This window comes from Thermobia domestica, chromosome 6, assembly GCF_964235325.1.
Source record: "Thermobia domestica chromosome 6, izTheDome1.hap1.1, whole genome shotgun sequence".
Lineage (NCBI taxonomy): Eukaryota > Metazoa > Arthropoda > Insecta > Zygentoma > Lepismatidae > Thermobia > Thermobia domestica.
Genome location: NC_137459.1, coordinates 73,240,592 through 73,264,128, shown reverse-complemented (window position 1 = coordinate 73,264,128; position 23,537 = coordinate 73,240,592). Strand labels below are relative to the sequence as shown.

The window sequence follows — 23,537 nt, the reverse complement described above, 5'->3', positions numbered from 1 at the left end:
ATATAACAGATTCTCGCTATACTTTATCGTTTTTGCTTTCAGATTATCATTGAAACCTCAAGTTATAGTACATTTCTATTACTTCCAGTTTTAGTGGAGAGTTGAGGGCAAAGAATAAATGTATTCCTGGAATGTTTAATGGATTTCAGAAAAAAAAAATTCTCGCTATATATTACCGATTTTGCTCTACAGGGTGTTGCATAAATGCGTCAGAATATTTGGGAAACAGATTTCTTAGATCAAAATAAGAAAAAAAAAGTTCGTATGGACCTGTGCTCAAAAGTGGACAGTTTCGGAATTATAGGGTGCCGAAAACGTAACCTATCGTAGTCGGGTCAAGACATAACTGAGGAACTAATATGTGAACTATCCAAATATCCATCTTCCAGAACCTTTGGTACTCGCACAATCATTTTTAGAGAGGTTCTTTGGAAGTACTTGATCACTCTCCATCTACCTCTCTACAAATTGGTGTGCAGGTACTGGAACATTCTTAAACATGGATATTTGGATAGTTCACGTATCAGTTCCTCAGTGATGTCTTGATCTGACTACGATAGATCCCATCCCACATAGCACAAGTACGTCCACGGGATGTCCGAGACTGAGCCCGCAACGGACCACTGGACATCCCGGGATATCCGAATGTGCTCGCGGGACATCCACAGGATTTCCGCGGGAGATCCAGGTATCCGCTAATATCCCAGGATACGGGATATTCAACGGGACCACGAAGAGATGTCTATTGGTTTTCCCTCGGACCTCCTGTCCCATCTGGGACGTCCCGTGTGCATCCTACATGGAAATCCTTCAGGACGTCCCATGCAGGACATCCATGGGATGTCTTCTCATTGTCCCGATAATCCCGGGAACCGAATGGGATGATTGGAATCAAAATGGGACATCCCAGGGATGTAGTGTGCTATGTGGGATAGTAGGGGAGCTAAGAACTTTTTAAGTTCACTTATTTCACGTTTCCGGGCACCCTATAACTACGAAACTATCCACTTTTGCGCGCAGGTCCATATGAATTCTTTTTCTTATTTTGATGTGAAGAATCTGTTCTCAAAATATTGTGACACATTTATTTAACACCCTGTATAGTAATCTGTATAGTTAAATCCAGAAATGGTTGATTTCTACATTTTTTGGTGACTTTGATCGCCTCCATCGACGAACTCGATTCTTGCCTTTTGAGACTCTACATCCTGGCAAAAATTAATGATCAATCAAAACAGCTCTTCAGATTTTTTTTCTGGACGGACACACGGACAGATATGGTTTTCGACTCCCGGACGGACGGACACCTGGCTAGACAGGTAAATATATAAAGAAGTTCGTGGTTGGTAAACCAAATTCCTTAATAAACAGTCAAAACGGAAATTTAACTATATCATTAACGAAAATCTTACAAGAAACACCTTTCTGCACAGCGAGATGATTATGATTGATTTATTCGCTCGCCAATTAAGCACTCTGTCTTTGCGTGTTCCGACACGACCATATATTTACACTTTATATTAACTCCCTTCTTCCTTCTTCATGAAGTAAAAGACTTTTCTTTTGTTACCCTAGTGATTTATGACAAATCAATAGTCTGTCCAAAGCTGTTAACGTTGTTTCATGGTTTAATGGATAATTAGGCCGTAAGTTGATTATCGTATAGTGGGAGATGATACGTAAATAACGCATACTTCTAGGGCCATCACACTCTGAATTCACACAGGTAGAAGTAAAGAGATTACAGTGCATTGTTAGCTTAAGTTACTGGTGATTCAACTACTGAATTGTGCTCTTTCGCGTACCTCAGAAAGTTTTTTTTTTTTTTTTTTTTTGAGACGTCTAGTATCAAAAGCCGCCAAATCCACTTTTTACCGAAATTGAGCTATGTACCGATTGTTTGATCTAAAGGAATTCCATGGAAACAGTATTTTGTTTAAAAGCTTAATATTTCGTACTTAAAAAAAAAAAAAAAAAAAAAAAAAAACTAGTTCAAATATGGGACTTTGTACGCGTGTATATGGAGTTTCACTGCACGTTTTGCGAGATTACTCGAAACTAAGCGAAATAAAACGCGTGTTGGCCAAATAATATTACTTGTACACTCTTTGTTGATACTATTGATGTTACTGTTGTTGTTATTATTTATGTTTTTTATCCTTTTTCTTTTTTTCCGCTTTGTCATTTCCCTGTGTAAAATGGCACAATTATGCTGTATCTGGGAATTGGTTCAATAAATAAATAAATAAATAAAAATGGATGTGGCAGATTTTGATACTAGGCGTCTCATTTCATTGAACCATAAGTTGAAAGTTGAGTTCCGCAATGTTTGTACCTAAATAAATTTCATCAGTCCAGTTTCCTTTAGGTATAAAACGCAAAATAGAGTTTTATTGTAGATAAATAGTCCGCGTTCTTACTTTCGAATGTAATATAGATGAGTTCCATTTTTGGTTGGAGTAAGTGTATTTCACGTCATTAGGATGTAATTCCACTTTCTACACAGCCTTGACAGTGACAAAAATAATATAAACAAATGAATAACAAAACCAAATGCAAAACCACTGCAATAAACTTATTCACTATTATAATTTTTAATTTTCTCGTGGATCTTTTCGTACTGTAAAATTAGTGTTGAAATATTTATATATGAAATATGAACACAATATTCTCATCCTGTAGTCATTTTCAGAAAATTTCGATCAAAGAAAATATACCATTCTGTCAGTTTACTACCCTTAACACAACCGTAATACCGGTCTGAGACCTTCAACAATATTTATTTTTGTCGTGTGGTAACCTTATTCACTTAGCTTCCGCTACGTCTCACAAGGGAACCTTCCGAAAATGATAGTTGCAGTGAAAGATATGGCCTATGCCAATTGAAAGAGCTGTAACAGAGATGAGCATTCCCAAAAAATTAGCTGCCCATAGCAATAGGTTCAAGAAATATCAGGGGTGGAAGTTCGGGAAACAGCAAGGTTGGACAAGGGGGAAAAGTGCAAATTCCGCAAAAAAAAAAGGGGGGGCACGGCAAAATACAATGCTGGCAAGTGATGTATAGAAAGAGACTTGCCACAATAGGGAACCAATGGAGGCCACCAGAAGGGTTAACAGTGTTGCCAACTGCAATAAAAAATACATGTTTTGCAAAGAGCACTATATGAAGTGAGTGCAATATTCAGTGTCATGTAGAACATAAGATATGGCGTGTATAATCAGTGGTACAATCTAACAAAAGAGAATAGGAAAAACAGAAGTACGAAACATACGGAAAAGACGAAGTTGGCCATAATGCGCCACATTTGATCACGAGCTGTGCATATTAGAATGAACAAAACAAGAAGCACCGACTATGCAGGAAACCGACGTACCTAGAGTCGAAAAGAAAAACGCGTTCCAAAGTTGGCAGCACTGGCCATGAACATCCAGACAATTCTAATATAGTTAGGCCACTCACTTTACAAAAAGAAAATTCCGGCAACAGGCATCACTCGGAATGCATCAATGCTAGAGTGATTGAGTCAATGCCAAGTCGGGGAACATGAAATGGTTGAGTTGAGCCAACAACCTATAATAGAAGTAAACATTATGTCATGGTTGGGTCGTATGTGGGAATATACAGGGTGTCCCACCAAACTTTGTGATCTGAAAGATTTGAGAAACGAACAAAAATGTGACGGATCCAGTTGTGCAGGAATGTACCAGTGTCAGGGGATGATAAAAGTCTGTGAGAAGCAAGTGCCCCCAGGATCCCCATCATAGGGCCCCAGGAGCCAACTTCAAACTTTCAAATGGCAACAGGGACCGAGTGGTACCTCTCTCGAAAGATCATGGAATGTGCAACAACACATATGGGAAACATTTGCTATATGAAGCATGTTTTTCAAAATGGCCGCCACAAACATATGTTGTGTCTTAACATGGCATCGAACATTGTGATCTCAAATTGCTGCGAAGCGAAAAGAGATGTTGCAAATCCAATTGCACAGGAATGTACTCATGTCGAGAGCCAAGAAAACTTTGTAAGAAGCAAGTCCCCAGGGTCCCCATCATAAGGCTCGAGGGGTCAACCGCAACATTTCGAATGGGAACAGGGGGCGGATGATATTTCTCTAGATAGATACAACACCGCCTATAAGAAACATTTGCCACATGAAGCACGGCTTTCAAAATGGCCGCCAAAAATGCACGTTGTTCTTGTCACCGAAGAGATATTTTTGGCGGCCATTTTGAAAGCCGCCATTTTGAAATCCCATATAGTAAATATTCCTGATATGCGTTGTTGCATATTCCATGATTTATCTAAAGAAATATAACTCGACCGATGGTGCTATTTGAAAGTTTGAAGTTGGCCCCTGGGACCCTATGATGAGGGACTTGGGGGCACTTGCGTCTCACAGAAGTTGCTCGCCCGCTGACATGGGTACATTCCTGCACAACTGGATGTGTCACATTTTTTTTTTTTTTTTTTTTCACTTTGAATCTATTTCAGTCGCAGAGTTAGGTGGGACACTGTGGATACATCATATAGGCGGTGATAGTACTGCAGACAGCAACACACAGCAGATCAAGCCTTTGATTATGTTTGCTTTCTACTGGTGTGGATATGTGATAGAAAGACCACCAAAGGTTCCGGCACCTCTAGAGTACTGTTTCGAGACATTCACAGGCGATCATTGCACCATGTATGACGGATTGGCAGTATTCCGGTTTTCGATTCAATTTTCGATTTGCTAAGAATGAGAATTTAAAAACATTTCAAATGAGACGATTTCAGATGTGATTGTGTGTGTAACCAAACTTTGACTCCTCAAATAATTTTATCTGTGAGTGTGCAAGTCACTTTAGTTAACATGTATTTTCTATCATAATTTTTCTTCGTTGAATGAAGACTGAAAGTAAAAAAAAAAAATGTTTTCTTGTTTTTATAAACTGCACGATCTTTCCTTTACAATCATTGAAGGTGTTTGCTGGATAGAAAGATGCCAATTAAAAGTGATTAAAAAAAAAGCTTTCATATTGCGTAGCACATGCGTGAGAATCGATAAGTAATCTACCAAGGATAGAAACCCGGGGACTAAAATTTTATGTTGCCGGGCTATCCTATATTAGCATATAGAAACACTCGCGTGCTTTTTAGTGACGTTTCATGAATCTTGTGGCAATCCTCAGAACAATCCGAGATATTCCCTTTTCACCAGCCAGAGAAGCAACGCCATAAACCTTTTGCAGTTTTTCAGACAGTGCTTCTTAGCAGTCGAAAGTAAAACCTTAACGTTATTCGCGTTCCTATATAAAGTCTTTTATATTACAATAGCGTATAGCAGAGGAATAGTGCAGTTTCCATTAAGTCTTCGTTTTATATTACAAAATGCGGTACTAGAATGGATTAAAGAGTTTCAATATTAGTTTCTATAGGCATTTACTGAATGTGATGTAATTAGTAAAGTCACGCATCAAGTATTACGCGAAATGGTTAATACTGCGTTATAATCGTTGCATGACTCAAAAGCTATTTCTACAAGAAGATATTATATTCCACTTTCCCACAAGTGTTTATCATGTTGTGTCTTCGTGAAGTGTGAAATAGTTGAATACCAAAAGGACATATTAATGAAGTGTTCTATTTAATCAATGCATATATCGCATACATACTAATGAAATCATTTGTGTGTTTATCTATTTGTTTTCGTAATGGAAAATAATCAATAAATACGATGTATACATGTAATTTTTAGTTTATTTTATGTGAATGTCAATCCTCAACCTTTCTTACGTTCATGTGCATACATGGACTACTCCATGGAGAGAACTTGTCTCTCCATATTTCAATACTTATTAAAGGTTTTATTTACATGTGTCGTTAACCTGAACCATTTCGGTTCCGAACTACTCATGGTATGTTTTATTAATAGCGAAGGGCCTGAACAAATAATACCCTGAACCACGTCTTTATTAACCAAGTTGCAGGAAGATCATTCAGTATTCATATTAATTGTATCTTGCGGCCATTTTATTTTAATTACACGTCAATAATAATTGTTGTCCTTTTAGGAACAGATGCAAACATGGCCAAGGATCTTGTTATGTCCCTCTCAGACGATTACAAGTGCTTGATTTTTAATTGGCAACTTCAAACGTAGAAACTTATCTCTGTTCTCTGCTAACTTATGTTCTGTAGTTGTGCACAGTGTGCGAATTGAAAAATTTTCCCAGGGGGGGATGAATTTCACCCATATGCGCACCCAGTCCTCCCCATATATATATATATATATATATATATATATATATATATATATATATATATATATATATATATATATATATATATATATATATATATATATATATATATATATATATATATATATATATATAATACACTAACAAGTACAAAACAGTTGAGATGTGAGATCTTTCATAAATTTTCACTCAAGTAATATTTAGGTTAACTACGCAAAGTAGACCTACTTATCTTTATGTCCACTTAAAAATACTCCAGAGGGGGAAAAAGTTATCCCTGCCAGGGATAAAATTTTCCTTCTCCAGGGTGGGAAAGATTTTTGTCAGGGGGGGAAATCCCTGGCATCCCCCCCGCCAATTCGCACCCTGGTTGTGCATTATCTTTTGCTTTCACTTGTGCAGTGGAATATCATATTGGTGAATCAACCCACAAACCAGCAGTTACATCAATGATTCAGTGGAAAACTCATTTTCAACGCACGCACAATTTCCATCTTTTTTTTTTCTTTCTTTCTTTTTCGTTCATTTTTTTTTTTTTTCGATTTTATCAGAGTTTCCTGTGCTGCATTAAGTAAGGGCAGCTTTTTCCCAAATGAAAGATTTTAGAATACATTTACTCGTATTTCAGCATCTCTGTTGTCATTGTAATGTATTTTAATTCTCAAAGGAGTTTATTTCCGAAGTGCTTATGAGCTTCCGAAAACAGCTGATAACGTTACATCAGCGTATGCATTGAATCAATACTCAGTGGATAACTGACTAATTTAATCAGACTTGTGATCTTTAAATACGTTCATAGACACCAAAAGAAACCTTCTACTTTGGCTTATAATGCAATATTTATTGTTATACATGTGCAGGTACATAATTTTCCATCAATAATTTTCCATCAACTTCGACCACTGTGTGGAACCCATCGGCCCAACTTGTAGTGCTTCCCAAGTTGATGGAAATACTGCCAAATGGTTTACCCACTCACACTAAAATGTAGTACCAGTTCCTGACATATTTGACCACTGTTCGCCTCAATTGCTGCCTGAACATCTTCATCGTGTGTATGTGTTGGTCTTCCGGCGCGTGGTGCGTCTTTGAGTGTTTCGTCACCGTCCTTAAACTTGCTAAACCACCGCAGCACTATCCGCGTAGTCACGACACCCTCACCAAAGACCTGGCATATCTTCCGCCCCGCTGCAGCGGCGTTTAACCCCAGTTTGAACTCGTAGAGCACACACGCCCTTATGATACTCTGTTGAGGTCTCTTGTTCACTCTGCCCTTACGGAAGTTCACGGTGTAACTGAACTGCCACAAACAGGTAGTCTGTTGGATACACCCACACCAACATCTGACATTCGCTTTATCTCCATTCGCATTCAACTCACGGTATGAGGGCCAATTGAACAAAGACCTCCACAAGAAGCTTCAGAACTCTCTTGGTTACCTTTGTATATTCGTATTTTAAAGTGATTCTGACGTCAAAAATAATGTAGCAATTTGCAAACGTTATTTATGGTATACGAGTTCAAATAAAGCTTCAATCTCTCTCTTTAATGACTCTTTGAGTCAATTTTTTGCATGCTCTGTCTGTGGAAGTAACGAAGTAACGAATGTTCATATGTTACTCTTCTATATCTTGTTCTTCATCAACATATTTACATTTTGTAACTAGGGAAGCAAACATGTTCCTTCTTGCTGACAATACATTAACACTTATTACATTGAATGAAGAAACTGATCAAAGGAATCGATCATAATTTCAAATTGCGGGTTTGAAATATTGTGCATGCTGTTACTAACTTTTACACACACATTCTGTGGTGTAGTTCGTAGAGCGTTCGATTTTGGGCCCAAAGTTCCTACGTTCAATCCATGGGTGTGCGATATGGATTTTGTGGTAGGGCTAAATAAATACCGAGTGGTCGAGTTTTCTCGGAATTCTGTTGTTTTCTCCCCCTATTCACATTCTTTTTATTCTTGCGTCATTAACTTAGTAATGACTCTCTCTTGTGTGAGACTTTAAACAAATATTTTAATTTGAAGCAGTATAAATGTTATGCAATTAGTTTTCATCTGTCAATAACCGTAAGGCGCTTTCGGTCATTGCGATACTACGAATTTGCAATGACTGGCTTCTTTCACCCATGTAAATAATGTTCCGATACATGGTTTTATTTATCTCAGGAGTAAACTTTTCTTTGTTCGCTTTCTGACATGGTAATTTAGTTTACTTTCACGATAGTATTCGTTGCAGGAAAATAGAATTGTGTAAATATCCGAATCTGCTAACCAAGTAGTTAATGCAAAGTAATAACTATATTATCATAAGAAATTCCAAATGAATAAATAGTAACATGAGAATGAGTGTATCTGCTTTATTACCGTGTACTAAGCACGTGATCGTGTTTTATTGTGTACCAGTTTTTAATTCAACATTTCATTTATTTCGGAAACTTAACAATGTTTACACGTCTAGGCTAAACACAAAACAACTGACTATCTCCAAATAGGAAAAGAAGTAACAAATGAAAGTTGAATTGTACAGTGAAATCGAGGCTGCGTACGTGGCAGAAGAGAAATATTTAATCTAATCGTCAGTAACAGGCTTTTATTTACGATAACCTTTTGTATAGAAAGGCAGTCGAGAATTGGAAGGATGGAATGCATAGTAACAGCTTTTGCTGGTCTAACATGATTGTTCAAGTTGCAGAGGCAGAATTGAAAGTGAAAAGGTGTTGTAGTTGTGGTGTTCGGTGTATTCAGTGTTCCTGTACGGTAATAAGCGTCTCAGTTTTTAGGTATTCCAAGACTACATTCAGTCTTTCCAAGTTGTTAAATGATTCTTTTATAACAAATTCGGGAAGTACCAGCACAAATAATAGTGTTGAAAATAGTATTGTGTAGCAATCCATTAATTTCTATCAGTATATTCTATTATATATTCAACGTGTCAGAAAAAATAAGGAAGGTCTGAGCTCTTCGAAGAAAATAAAATGCTTATTTATTTATTTCATAAGGACAACAGGCTTAATGCCCAGTTATAGTGTCGTACACATAATTATTTAACATACACTATTATACATACGTATTTATGCATACACAAATATACGTCTTCTAATTATGCAGAAGTTATTGCCTGACAATTGTTTTGAACTTGTTTTCCGACATAATAAATACATCTACTACATGAATTCTAATCATTTCCTTATATGAAGCACATATTCTCTACAGAGAAGATTTACGTAATATGTTAGTTCTTGCTTTTTTACATTAGAAAGTTCCAGTATTTGCTGTTCTAGTCTTACCTGTTGGGACGCGTAATAATACTTCTGAAACATTCTGGACAATCAGTTTTACCGTTTAATAATTTATGAAAGAACAACAAATCAAAAACCCATCTCCTTTTCTCTAATATGTGAAAACTAAAATTCGTTAGTAAGTTTTCATAGGGAACATACTTTGGGTAGAAACCGGTTTTCCTGTATGCAAGTATTCTTAAGAATTTAAACTGTATATTTTCTATTGCATCAGAGTAATTAGTGACATTTGGTGTCCAAACAGTACAAAAGTATTCTAATTTTGACCTCACATACGAAAAATATTATTCCTAAACGTACCTTCTTTAAAGCACTTACTTCAAATGCAGAACCTTTACTTATTGAATTTCAGACTTACTCTCCTCTCAGTCTACTTTTTTGCAACACTTTACAGGACGTGATAATAAAAAAATGTGATGCAAAATAAGTTTGTGAACTCAAAAGTTTGTAGTTTTTTGAGTTGTATGCGAATTGATGTAGAAAATGAAGAAATTCTTCTTTCTGGGAAAAACGTTGACATTGGTTTTGCTACATATAGTACCTTTGAGAGATGTCAATCAATAATAAATCTGGACATTTTGGATCTCTCCAAAATTCCAGAAAGTGTCTACAAAAACTTGTTCTTAAGGTCTTCAAAAAGACCTTTAAATTGTAAATTGATTAGTGCTCTCTTGTGTTTGGATCTTAGTGTTTCTGCAGGGTCTGATGTTGAAGGGAATCGCATGAATTTTTGTTTTTAGCTCATCTAATTGAGAATAATTGGATAGATGATAATAGGGAAGATATAGTTGTGAGGCAGTTTACAGGATTTTGTTTGAATTCAAACCGTAAAAAAATACGAGTAAGTATTCTAGAACTTGTCAGTGTTTGGATGACTTTTGGTTACATGATTCGGATGCTTTAGAGTAAAATGATTTAAAAATGTTAAAGTGATCTTGATTTTCTCTCGTGAAAATTCAAATCTAGAAAGAGGATTTTCAATCAATGCACGATGTATAACAAATAATTTAAAGAACAAACTTTAGTATCACTTAGACTTAAGTACGATTCAATAGGTTCTTCAGGTGGCCTTGAGAAAATATCCATAAGAAGATCCAGAATTCACAATATAAGAAATGCTCGTACTCGTATGGTTCATTTCTGATCATTTTATGTACCTCCCCCCTCTCCCAAGTTGTGGAGCTAAATTTGGACGTAAACGGGATCGGAAGTGTCACTGTTCAACTCAGTGATGCCGAAAACTATGGTTATGACACTAATATTGGTGATTTTAGATTATATATATCCTTCTATTCTTCCCCTCTAAGTTGTGGGGTTGAATTTGGATTTAAACAACATCGGAAGTGTTACGGTTCATCTCAGCGACTCCAAATTTATAAATTCGACGCTAATATCAGTTATTTTCGATCATTTATAAATGTCTCTCCCCCACCTCCTCCCCTAAGTTGCACCGTCAAAATCCATCTCAGGTCCGATCCTCATCTATGTTGAAATTTTGATCGAGATCGGTCGGGTGGTTCAAGAGTTATAAACTTTTATTTATTTTCATATATCTTCCCCCTCCCCCCTTATCTAAGTATTATCGTTAAAGTGATATGACAAAAATCATCTCAGGTCCGAATCTAATCTATGTTGAAAATTTGATCGAAGTCGGTCGCGTGCTTCAAGAGTAACGTAGTCACAAAGACAATCATTTTCATTTTTTTTTACATATATGTCCCCCACCCCTGCGTTGCACCGTCAAAGTAAAATGATGAAAATTATCTCAAACCCAAACCTCATATATGTTGAAAATCTGATCAAGATCGGTTCGGTTGTTCAAGAGTTATTAAGTTTTATTTATTTTTATTCGTATTTCCACCTCCACTCCTCCAACCCTAGGTTCTACCTGTCAAAGTGAAAATACTTTTTTAAAAAATCCAGGCCCGAATCTCATCTATATTGAAAATTTGATCGAAATCGGTCGGGCGGTTCAAGAATTATTAAGTTTCATTTATTTTTATATATCTACCCCTCCCTTCCCCTTCCCTAAGTCATACAGTCAAAGTAATACGGTAAAACCCACTCCAGGTGCGAACCTCATCTATGTTGAAAATTAAATTGACATTAGTCAGGTAGTTCAAGAGTGATGAAGTCACGAAGACAGTCACTTTATTTTCTTTTAGTTTTTTGTACATATGTCTTTCCCGCCCCCCTCCCCTATGTTGTGCCGCCAAAGTAAAATAATAAAAATCGTGCAGCCCCGAACCTCATCTATGTTGAAAATTTGATCGAGAATGGTCGGGTGGTTCAAGAGATTAGGAGTCAGAAACATAGTCACTTTCAATTTTATAATATAGATTGAGTTTTGTAGATATCTTGTTAATATGCTACTTCCAGTTTCATGAACTTACATCCATCTACCCTTTTTCGGTGAGTGTCTCACTGTGACTTCTTCCTTTCGTATGTGATGAGACTTTCATCATGTGACTAAAGTTACAAATTCAAATTTTAGATAAGATGTTTAATTCCTTGCTTTGTACATTAAGTTTTAATAGGTAACTGCTGTGTAATTTCATAATAATATATGTTGTATTTGTTTTTACATTATTCATTTTTCTAGTTGATTAAGGGAAAATATGTTACTTGTGTAATGTTTTGTTGGTCTTGTTTTCTTTTTCTTTTTTAACATGGGTAAGTCTGTGTTGCTAATTGCGTATCAAGGAAGATTTCAAAAAAAGAAATATGGAAAAGTCATTACTTCTTTTCCTTTATTTTTATCGCCACTCTGCGTCAACAAAAAATAAATGGTTCTTTTGGACTTATATTATTCCTCTGTTCATCGATTCAATTGAACGAGTTTGCTAAATAATGTTACCTTTGTTTTTAAACAAAAAAAAAAAATGTTGTTCATACAATATTTTGATTTACAGCAAGTGACCTGTCAGTGGTGGCAGAATTATTATTATTATTATTATTATTTTATTATTATTATTATTATTATTATTATTATTATTATTATTATTATTATTATTATTATTATTATTATTATTATCTTTTTATTATCTTTACTTTACAAATTGGTTATAAGCAGTGTTGTTTTCTAATGGGAAACTGGACGCATTTTCTGAAGTTTTCTTTCAATGATATTTCTTTAGTTTTATTATTATTATTCTATAAGTTGGTATGTTAGTTTATGTCGATTTGGAGACACAAACAAGTAAATTTATGAAATGAAATATTTTAGTATTACATCCCATAGTTATCCCTTTAACGGTAAAGTTTATGGATTCTTAATGAAAGGCAATAATTTTGAAATTATTTTTTGTGCTCCTCATTCCGAATCAATATCAGGATCACTTGCCACTAGACCAGTCGGAATGTCCGACTGAAACAAGTATATATTTGGTAACTAGCCTTTGGCCCCAAACCTCCGCGTTTGCTCGGCCAACGGCCTTGCATTTTTCATGTATCAGCCTTTTATCAACAGTGAATTTCGTGCATTTGCTCTTAATATTTCCTGAATTTGGCCATCTGTGGGCTTTGTACCCCCGCCCGCATCTTTGCTCGGCCTGCAGCCTCGCATCTCTTATGTATGAGTCTTTGCATCAACAGTGAATTTCGTCCATTTGCTCTTATTATTTCCTGAATTTGGCCAGCTAGGGCTTGGTCCCAAGACCCCCGCGTTTGCTTGGTCTACGGCCTCGCACCTCTTAAACCCACAATTATACCGAATTTCGAGTTTATTTTCCTATTTCAGCTATCTAAAAATAAGGTTTTGTATCCAAAGTGAACGCCCATTTAAATAACGTAAAAAAATCTTCACCCTTCTTTTAGACCCCTTAAAAACTAAAAATGTTTACTTTTGGCGATTTTCCTATAGATTAGTCACGGAAGACTACAGTCGTACCAGATTTCATTATTCTAATCCTGCCGGAAGTACCTAAACATTTTGAGGTGTAGAAGATGTTCCATATAAATAGCATGAGAAACATTTTCCAGTTGCCCCATAAAACCACTATAGAGTTCGAAATTTTTATTTTTGGCGATTTGCTTAGGTAACGCTAACGGAAATGTACAATCATGCCGAATTTCAAGTTTTTATTCCAATTCTAAGTACCTAAAATATGATAATATAAGTCCGAAAAAAGGCCCACTTAAACAACATAGGAAATTTGTTTATCCCCCTTTTAGACCCCCTAAAAATTAAAAATATTCACGTTTGGTTATTTTCTTGTCGGTTATTCCCTAAAGGCTACAATCATGCTAAATTTCAACTTTCCACATCAACCGGAAGTACACGTTATTTTATGTCAGTTCTGCAGTTTTATATATAGTTAGGATATTATCAATATGTGTTTGGCAGCACATGACAATTTCTTCCACTTGTTTAGATTTTGACGCTTTTCTTCGCAACGAAACAGACGCAGAATATCGTGTTCATGATGAGATCGGATATTTTTATTACCAGAGAAAGGAGCACTGCTTATTTAACTAAGTTTATCTTGTGGAGTGATATGTAGAGTACTGTACAAAATTGTGAATGCTTCTACCTCACTGCATGGATTAAAATACTATATTGTCAAGCCTGTCAACCCAATATTAGGACGGAAACTACTACGTGAGAAACATGATCTTAACAACAAAAATAATTTACCTGAAAACAATATCATATTTCTGAGAGGTATTAGTATTTTGTTTAACTATTTTTTTTTATTTTCTTACTTTCATGTAAAAACAAAACGAAAAAGAAACTGCTGACAAAACTTTCAAAGCAAAATAATAATGAAAGAAGTGTTTTGCCTAAGACCTGATAGTTTCCTCTTTGACGTTCCAACTCAAAATGATACATTGCTAGGAGGATGCTGTCGCAGTTCAGATGCTGGGACAGTTAGCAACAATTATTTTATGAGAATTGGGGTTGTATGATAGGAAGTTGGTATGCAGTTGTTCGGTCGACTTATCTTATTAAGCTACTTGGCTATATATTATCATGTAATACAATAAATTAACTTACCTACTCGTTTTTCTTTTACAGGGTAAAAAACATCCTTTAGATTGGAAAGAAGATTCAGCAGAGGTAACTGATGAAGACGAAGGAGGAGAAACGAGTAAACGAAAAGAGAAACCCAAGAAAGTTCCTCTTTGCAAGGATCTATCTGACATTATCAGTCTTGTTCGTGCGCGGTTTATTGACTTCGTAACTTCGAGACAAGTTCGTGAGTATATTTCGCATTCTCTCTTCAACGAGTTTCTCTTTAGTTATGGAAATCACATACTACATGGTATGACTTTCCTAGTTGTAGCAAAGAACAAAGTTCTAAAGTATAAGGCAAAGTAGAATGTTATTGCAAGTAATAAGCTTATTGTAAAAAAGGACGTCGCATTGTTTTTCTTTTACTTTCTTTCGTTTTTTTTTTTTTTTTTTTTTTTTTTTTTTTGTAAATGGCTTATCCAGCAAAGTAATGCAATGTATTTAGAATTAACTTTAAGGTAACACATTTTGTAATAAGTTACACCTGGTAATGACATTTGTGAGACAATGCTTGATTCTCAGCAAAGCATGCAACTTTACAGAGACGCTGTTGATCTTCATGATCATCCAATATTCATCAAAGCAATAATTAAATTGCAATATACTGCCCCACATAAACCATTTCATCTTGATCAACAACCAAATAATTTTCGTGGCTACTAACTAATGAATTTACGCGTTTTGCAATGTCTCCACAAAACCGGCTACTACTACAACACCATTAACAGTTTTATTCCAATATATCTGTTTGAACTATACTCAATATGTATTATACAATACATTTCTTATTCATTTCCGAGACTCGTTTATGTATAGTCTCCTGTTTACATATTGCACACAGTATAGTACGTGTTCAAAAATCCCATCAATGTGTTAACTAATCTAATCCTATAATACTAATTCAGTAGAAACTAACTAATTCAGTTATGTCCGTTCTTGTTTGAAAAGTTGAAACAAGGATACAGGGTGTGAATTCCTCCCAGGGAAAATTTTGATTTTTGAAGAAATAATGAAGACCATGAAATTTATATATTTTACCTATTTGTTTAATAAGTCCTCAGTTGATTTCTTACGATCAAGGAATTATAGTTACTGCCTTCTGTGCGAATGACCTGGTTTCGATTCTCGGTGGAAGCTCAAGTGATTTGGTTCCCATGTTAAACTGTAGATTCGTTGCTGATGTAGTATCGGTGTTGAAAAGGGAACTTCAATAGAACTAATCAACCAGTCTATTAACTTTTACTATGCGCATTAATTTATATTGCTCGTAACACACATAGCAATTATTATTTATTTATTTGCCTGTTTTGCATACAAATGAGAGTATTCTCGAGTACGCATACAGTTGTCAAAATTACAAAATAATTATATATATTTTAGTTACTCATTTACCGAGTAGTAACACTTATCTACTAAGAACTTGTGATGGGTAGATTTAAACCTAGAATATAATTTATTTTGCTTTAGGAAGTCAGGTAACTTATTGACATTTTTTGTACAGTTAATATATACGCTTTAAAAAAAAGACAAAAAAAAAACCGAGAAATTTTGGGAGATAACATGCAAATTATTAACGAATCGAGTATTGTATTTATGGATGTTACTGTTTTCAATAACTATGTGTTTAATACTTACGGTAAACAAGATAATTTTATATAGGTACAGACAAGATAGTGGTAATATTTTTTGACCTCAAAAGATGGGCTTCAAGAAGTTTTTGGTGACAATCCAAACACAACCCTTAGTGCTTTCTTTTGTAAGCGAAACGCTAATACATTCAGTAGAATAACCCCAAAACATAATACCGTAACTTATTAAATAATTGAATTTTGTGTAGTACACTGAAGCTAAAGCCAGTTGTGACATTACCTCTTAGTCTACGGAGGCCGAAACAAATACTACTTAATTTTTTGTTGAGTTGAGAAATGTGCTCATTCCAAGTTAGTTTCGAAGTAATGGTGACACCAAGAAATTTAGTTGAAATAGAAAAGTCGACTTTTTTGTTATTTACCATTACATAAAAAATAAATTTATTTTGAAGAGGATAAAAAATTAGCAAGGATGTTTTATCATTGTTTAAAACTAATTTATTGCTACGTAACCAGTTACTTAATCGTGAAAATGCAGTGCTTAGATTAGATCGTGTCGTGAGTTACCTGTAATAATAACATTGGTGTCATCAGCAAATAAAACACACTTATTAGGCAACATTTCTTGTGTCAATCCATTAATGTATATAAGAAAGAGCAATGGACCGAGCACTGATCCTTGAGGTACCAGTTAGTATTTTACCTTTATAACTATTAAACTTATGAATTTTGCCATTTTTATCGTTCGTAATTTAAACTACCTGATACCTATCTTTCAAGTAAGACTCGATCCATTTATTGACAGTTCCTCTTATACCATAAAAGCATAATCTTTTAAGTAAGAGAGCATGATTTACAGTGTCAAATGCCTTAGTAAGATCAACAAAGAGTCCAATTGCCCATTTTTTAAAATTATTTATCGCGTGCATAACAGTACTAAGAAAATCGAAAATTGCAGAATCAGTAGATTTATCAGTTAAAAACCCATGTTGTGATAATGACATTAGATTATTGGAATATAAGTAATTCACTCTCTCAAGATTCGCCTATTGATAGTGATGTTATTATGATTCATAGATGTAGTGCCTACAGAGTTATCCAGTAGGAAAATTACATAGTCTTTATCTGTTAGATAGGGCAATGCTATTATGATTCATACGAAGGGTAGTCAAAAAGTTCCCGGAATGTTTGGAAGTTTTGACATTTGTGATGCAATTACAATAAATCTTGTACAGTTCAGTATTTAGGATGCCTAATTATGAATTTGACAAATGTGAACAGGTCATAAGATACAGTGTACGAGTAATGTAGCTGAACGAAGGAGTGTGTGGTGATCAATTAGCGTAATTTCACAGATCAAGCAACGCACAAGCATCATTCTCATGTGCAAATTAGGGAAAATCTCTTTCAGAGACTTTGATAGCCTTTAAAAACGTTTAGCAGCGTCGGATGTTTGGCTCTTCTCAAAGTTAAAAATGGGTCGTTTCCATTTCGCCAATTTAGAAGAAATCAAAACCAACGCGACTCCTAAACTTCGGAAGATACAAAAAGAGGACTTTTGTCAGTGCTTCCACCAATCGCAAGAGTGGTGGAACAAGTGTGTGTGTATTCCGAAGGTGCCAAATTTGAAGGCAATTTAATACATGTGTGTTTATATAGTGTTGTGTTAATAAAGAACTACAACAGAATTCCGGGAACTTTTTGTCTGCCCCTTGTATAAAGAATATCTGCAGATCTGTCTGGCAGCAAAGATACGTAATCTTAAACGTGTAGGCTAAATTTCTGAAATAATAAATTATTCTACGCGAAGTTACCGGTCTCGTAGTATTACTTAAATAAGCTGGCCTTTCGGCAGTCAGCAATACATCCTGAAATTTAGAGGAGCAATAATGAGGAAAAGCGACTAGTGAATTTAGAAAACTATCATGTATTTGTGTCAGTGAGTTGAGAGGTGATAGTGACATTCCAGAGACCTTCTGCTCCCAACCTTTTACTGTCTGCCCGGCTACTGAACCTGTATTCCATCCTTACCTCCCTTCTAAACATACGCGATGTTCCAGAATCTCAAACTCTTGGGAAAGAACATTTACTTGTAAGAAGTGCATCAGGCGTGAGTTCTGACACAGTAGTCTAAGCTCAACATATTTCTAAATTCCAAACATCTCTCAAAACTTCCCCATTGTGTGTTGTTCTACAATATTTGTTGATTATGTAAACAAGCCTTAATTTTCTTCCTTATTTTACGTTTATTTAAGAAAACATAGTGCAATTTAACCAACACATTTCTTCAGGGTATTTCTTACCTAGAACCTTAGTGATGCTAAATTTTAATATTTGTATTTTCTATTAATTTCATTTCCAGAAACACCAAGAGAAATGTGCTCGCTAAGTGAGTCTACTGCAGCGAAATTGGCGCATGCGTGTCCAGAAGACTTCGTAAATCATAATAAGACCTTCCTTACTAGAGTTTTCCCAAACGGAAGCAGGGTAGATTCAAGTAACTACAATCCTCAAGACTTCTGGAACTGTGGGTGCCAACTTGGTAAGATGACATAAGAAGAACACATAACTTTGATCTGGTGTGTAATCATACATACAATTTGCATAGCTTATCATTACTGCATGTATAACGATTTCTGAAATTCACAACACAGACAGTGAGAAATGAAAATGTAAGAATAATACATTTTTAGCATTGAACTCACTTTAGCCGGCAAGTATGTTGAACGGTCTAAGGCGTTAGATTGACGATTGCAAGACTTGGAGATTCGAATCGTCCTCAGGATGTTTTTGTTATGTACTATCCTGTCATCACTAATTTTAACTAATCATTCATGTTACATTGTATGCTTTCGCTTCAATGGACACAACCGTAGGGCGAACAACTCAATAATAATAATAATAATAATAATAATAATAATAATAATAATAATAATAATAGCAGTAGCAGCTGCGAGTGTTTTAACGATTAAAAAGCAATACCCACCAAAGTGGTAATGGGAAGTAACGTTTCAAATGGAAGACGCATATGAATAAAGATGTCATACGTTGCTTTTTAAGAAATACCTAGCTGAAAACAACATGATTGGCTACAGAAATCACATGCACCAGCTATTCCTTGAACTCTACAAAGAATTATCTGCAAAAGTTAGCCAGCACAACCTGATAGACAGAAAGAAGACAATCACTACATACAACCTTCTCAAACCAAATCCGAAAAGAAATCAACGGCGCAAATGATGAAGAAAATTTCACATAACATAGGGTTAACGATACCTGAGAACTCGAAAATGGTAGACACAGTTCAACGAAACAGCAGATACGGAAATACAAGATACCAAATTAGTGACGGATATCCGAAGAGAATTCTGTGATCTTTAGTACAAATATATACATACAGACACGATTAAAAAACCTCCACACACACACACACACACACACACACAAAAAAAAAAAAGTCATAAAAGCTATTCACTACAAAAAGCATTGAGATAATACCTAACTTCAACGGTGAGTGAAAATGTAGGACAACTTCATCACATTTCCTACTGCGCTGCAGATACAGTGATTAACGTAACGCAGATAAGAAGATTAAAAAACATCGGGAAGCAAGCTAATACAAAACGACAAAAGAAACCCAAGCACACAGGATACCCGTCTTGAAAAGTCGAATAAATTTATTAAGAAACGAAGTCACCTTGCTAACATAATAAAAAAGGAAACAAACCAACCAATCTTAAGAAAAAAGTTGAACACGTAATGAAACCATTAGAAATAGAAACTATAACTGATTCTGCCATCGCGGATATTCTGGATAGATTCACACAACAACTAACGGTGTATGGAGGGAGGCTTCGCAGATATACGAAAACGATTGCTCAAAAAAAGTAGAAGAATGATTTCAAAAACAGAAGAAAAAAAGGCAAAATTCAAAATAATTCTACCGGAAACTTAGGAACAACAAAAATAATCAAACTAAACTGCCAATGATCAATGAGACAACGAGTTACTGGTCTCAGGTATGGAAACAAACCCAAACACACAACACCAAAAGCATCACTTTTAAAGTTAAACAATCAGATTACAATCAATTCAAGATATGAAACCATTTCTCATAACATATATCAAAAATTAATTGGAAAATCTGCAAATAGGAAATCACCAGGCCCTGACCATATTCAGAAGTTCTAGTACAAAAAATTTGCACCACACAGCAGCATTGCTAGGTATTGTAACCACATTCTTCAAAACACAGGGGACTTTTCTAGCTTTACATCAAACGGTAGAACATTTATCAAAAAAAAAAAAAAAAAAAAAAAAAAAAAAAAAAAAACGAAAAAGATACATACGTTAGAACACTGCAAATTACATGACGATTACATGCCTTTCTAATATGTATAAATACATCACATCAATACTAACTGAGGAAATATACTGTCACCTGCAGGAAAACAGAATTATGATAGAATGGCAAAAATGATGCTACAGAGCCAGCACAGGATACAAGGACCAGATGATAATGCTTACTGAACAAGCAAGATCCTAGAGAAAAAATCTAAGTGTAGCATTTAGAGAATACTAAAAACCTTCTATTAAATCCCACATTCATACCTAGTAGAGATACGACAAATGTATAAATTAAATGCCACAATCATAAAATTTTTGGAACCAGCTATGAGACAATAGTGTACAAAGTATATTTTTCCAATGACCAGAACAAGATAGTAACATGAAAAATAAGGATAAACAGAGACATATTGCAAGATGATTCTCTCAGTGCCCTATAGTCCTGCATAGCTCTCAATTCCTTTCAGTAGATGTATCTCATTAACGAACACTTCATGTGAATTTAAAGTAAAATGACGTAACAAATCACGCAAAAACGACCACTTGTTATACATACACATAACTTAAAGCTATACGCCAACTAGATACGGCTCGGTAATACAGGGGTACTAGGCAGCCACCTAGGGCGGTAACCAGAGTTCACCACAAATTATGAATCAGATGAACAAAAACATAGGAAATGGAGAGCAAAAGAACTCTATGAAACCTTTAAGAATTACGAGAAGACAGTAATACACATAAACGACAATCAACTACCTGGCTCAAGAAAACTGCACTATTTCCCAAAACAATAGAATTTGTAATAGTCATCCGGACAGAATGATACCAACCCAAAACTACTGTAAATACGTATTAAAGCAAGAAATATTGGATGAAAAAATCTGGAAGTGTGGAGACACATCAAAAACAATTAAACATATTACAGATTCATGTCACATGATGACTCCCATAGACTATCTGGAACAAAATGTTGCAAACAATATTGACAATTTCTCGCACATAACATGAAACTAATCACCAATATTAGGCATACCACAAATATCAGCCGAATTCGGTACTCGAAAACAATAAATACAAACTATACTGGGAACTAGAAATCAGAACGGATGTAACGGCATCTGCAAACAGACACGACATCAGTATAATTAATAAAAAGAACCAAGTAGTAATTTGGTAGATGTAGCAATCCAACTGATTCACAATATACGTGCAACATTTAGCACGAAAATTAGCAAACATAAAGACTTTTTAGAGGAAATCGAAAATATATGGAAATGCCAAAGTTATAGTACGACCAATCATTATCTCAGCTGTAGTTATTGTCCCTAAAAGTACTGTGATGCAACTGGAGCAGATAAACACAGAACATCTTGCAAACCTACAAATATCAGTAATTCTGGACACCCGTTATATGGTCAGGAAGTTTTTTTGGAGAGGAAGTCGTCCTCCAAGAATCTACACTTGTCAGACGGGCATCAGATTATTAAGCTGAAACAGGTTTAAACTGAGATACAGTAATAATAATAATAATAATAATAATAATAATAATAATAATAATAATAATAATAATAATAATAATAATAATAATAATAATAATAATAATAATAAAGCATGTTTTGAAAAAAGATTGTTTTAAGAGGGAGGTTAATTAATCATATTAAAGTATACCTCATTTAAAAATTTACCGGATTCAGCTCACATAAATAATACCGCAAGACAAGTAACTACGACTAATGTTGAAAAATATATCTTGATATTAATCTTTAAAGTACATTTTATCCTACACTGATCAAAAAAAAAAAAAAAAAAAAATTATGTGTATTCAGGACAAAAAAAAAATACATTTATATCAAATGCAGTTCAGTATATAAGAAACACACACACACACACATATATATATATATATATATATATATATATATATCGAGAATTATAGTAAGTTCAATTCTAACAACACTAGATTATCATCTCTAATATAGTTCTACACTATGCAACAAGTGTTCCTGCTTGAAGATATTAAGAATTACTACGAAAGGTACCATAATAGTTATGTTAAATTAAGAATCAGTAGCGCTGTACTTCACAACAGTGTTGTCTTTGCCTTAATGTCTTGAACTTGTATGATTCTTTAAGATGTTTTCATCATGCTTTTTTTTCTTTTTTTTTAATGCAGTACATGTTTGTGTGCATTGCTTATAATGCTTTATGTTTCTAAATTGGCAATCACTTCAAGTGCTGGTGTGTCTTTTTTTCATTTGTTTGTTTGTTCGTTTTAGTTTCAAGTTAAACATAGACAACAGAGAGAGAAAAAACAATCTCAAAAGTTAACTCTAGTTTGTCAGAATTAACCCAACTTTCTATCGACAACTGAGGTAAAAACCAACTTTTTATCTTTGAGTAAAGTTAAAAAAAAAAAAAAAAAAAAAAAAACTTTCGGATACACTAACAATTCAAAAGTTGGTTGAAGTACTTATTTCTACCCCATAAACTGCATTTCTTTATCGATTTCCGTTGGAACCATTAACCCTTTCACTACCAACGGGATACATGTGTCCCATGCGAACAATTCAAACACCGTTTGGGAATTTGTTTTTAGAAAATTCTTTAAAAAAAATACACGTTGCTCTCCCATCTGGTCAGATGTGACCAGGAGACTCTGTTTAGTTTCCAAAACTGTGTGGAAATGTCAGAAACATCCCACATTATAGGAGTCTTATATTTAAAAGAATGTTCACATTTTAAAAAAATGGTAGTCAAAGGGTTAATCTACAAATGGATAATTTTTGCAGTGATTCTCAATGATACTATTAAGAAAAAAATAATCAAATTTTATAGCTAGAATTATGAAAGAACTAAGCAACTGAGTACTAAAAGCTCTATTATTGGAACGTTACGTATCAATTCAAAATCTCATTGTTTGATAATAAATTGTTCTATTGGTCAGTCTGTAAATTTGATTCCCATAATCATGGATACTCCTTGCTTATCAATATAATAACTATTTTGAGTATGTACTTAGAATACAGTAA

At 34.7% G+C, this 23,537-nt stretch overlaps 1 protein-coding gene across 1 annotated transcript in view; it reads left to right on the top strand.

Annotated features, from left to right (window-relative positions):
- Nucleotides 1-23,537, top strand: part of LOC145688051 (inactive phospholipase C-like protein 2) — a 662,718-nt gene that overhangs the window by 575,679 nt on the left and 63,502 nt on the right. Inside the window, exons 10-11 of the mRNA XM_081761756.1 lie at nt 14,576-14,756; nt 18,524-18,703. Of these exons, the coding sequence (XP_081617882.1) occupies nt 14,576-14,756; nt 18,524-18,703 (361 nt within the window). The remainder of the gene's footprint in view (nt 1-14,575; nt 14,757-18,523; nt 18,704-23,537) is intronic.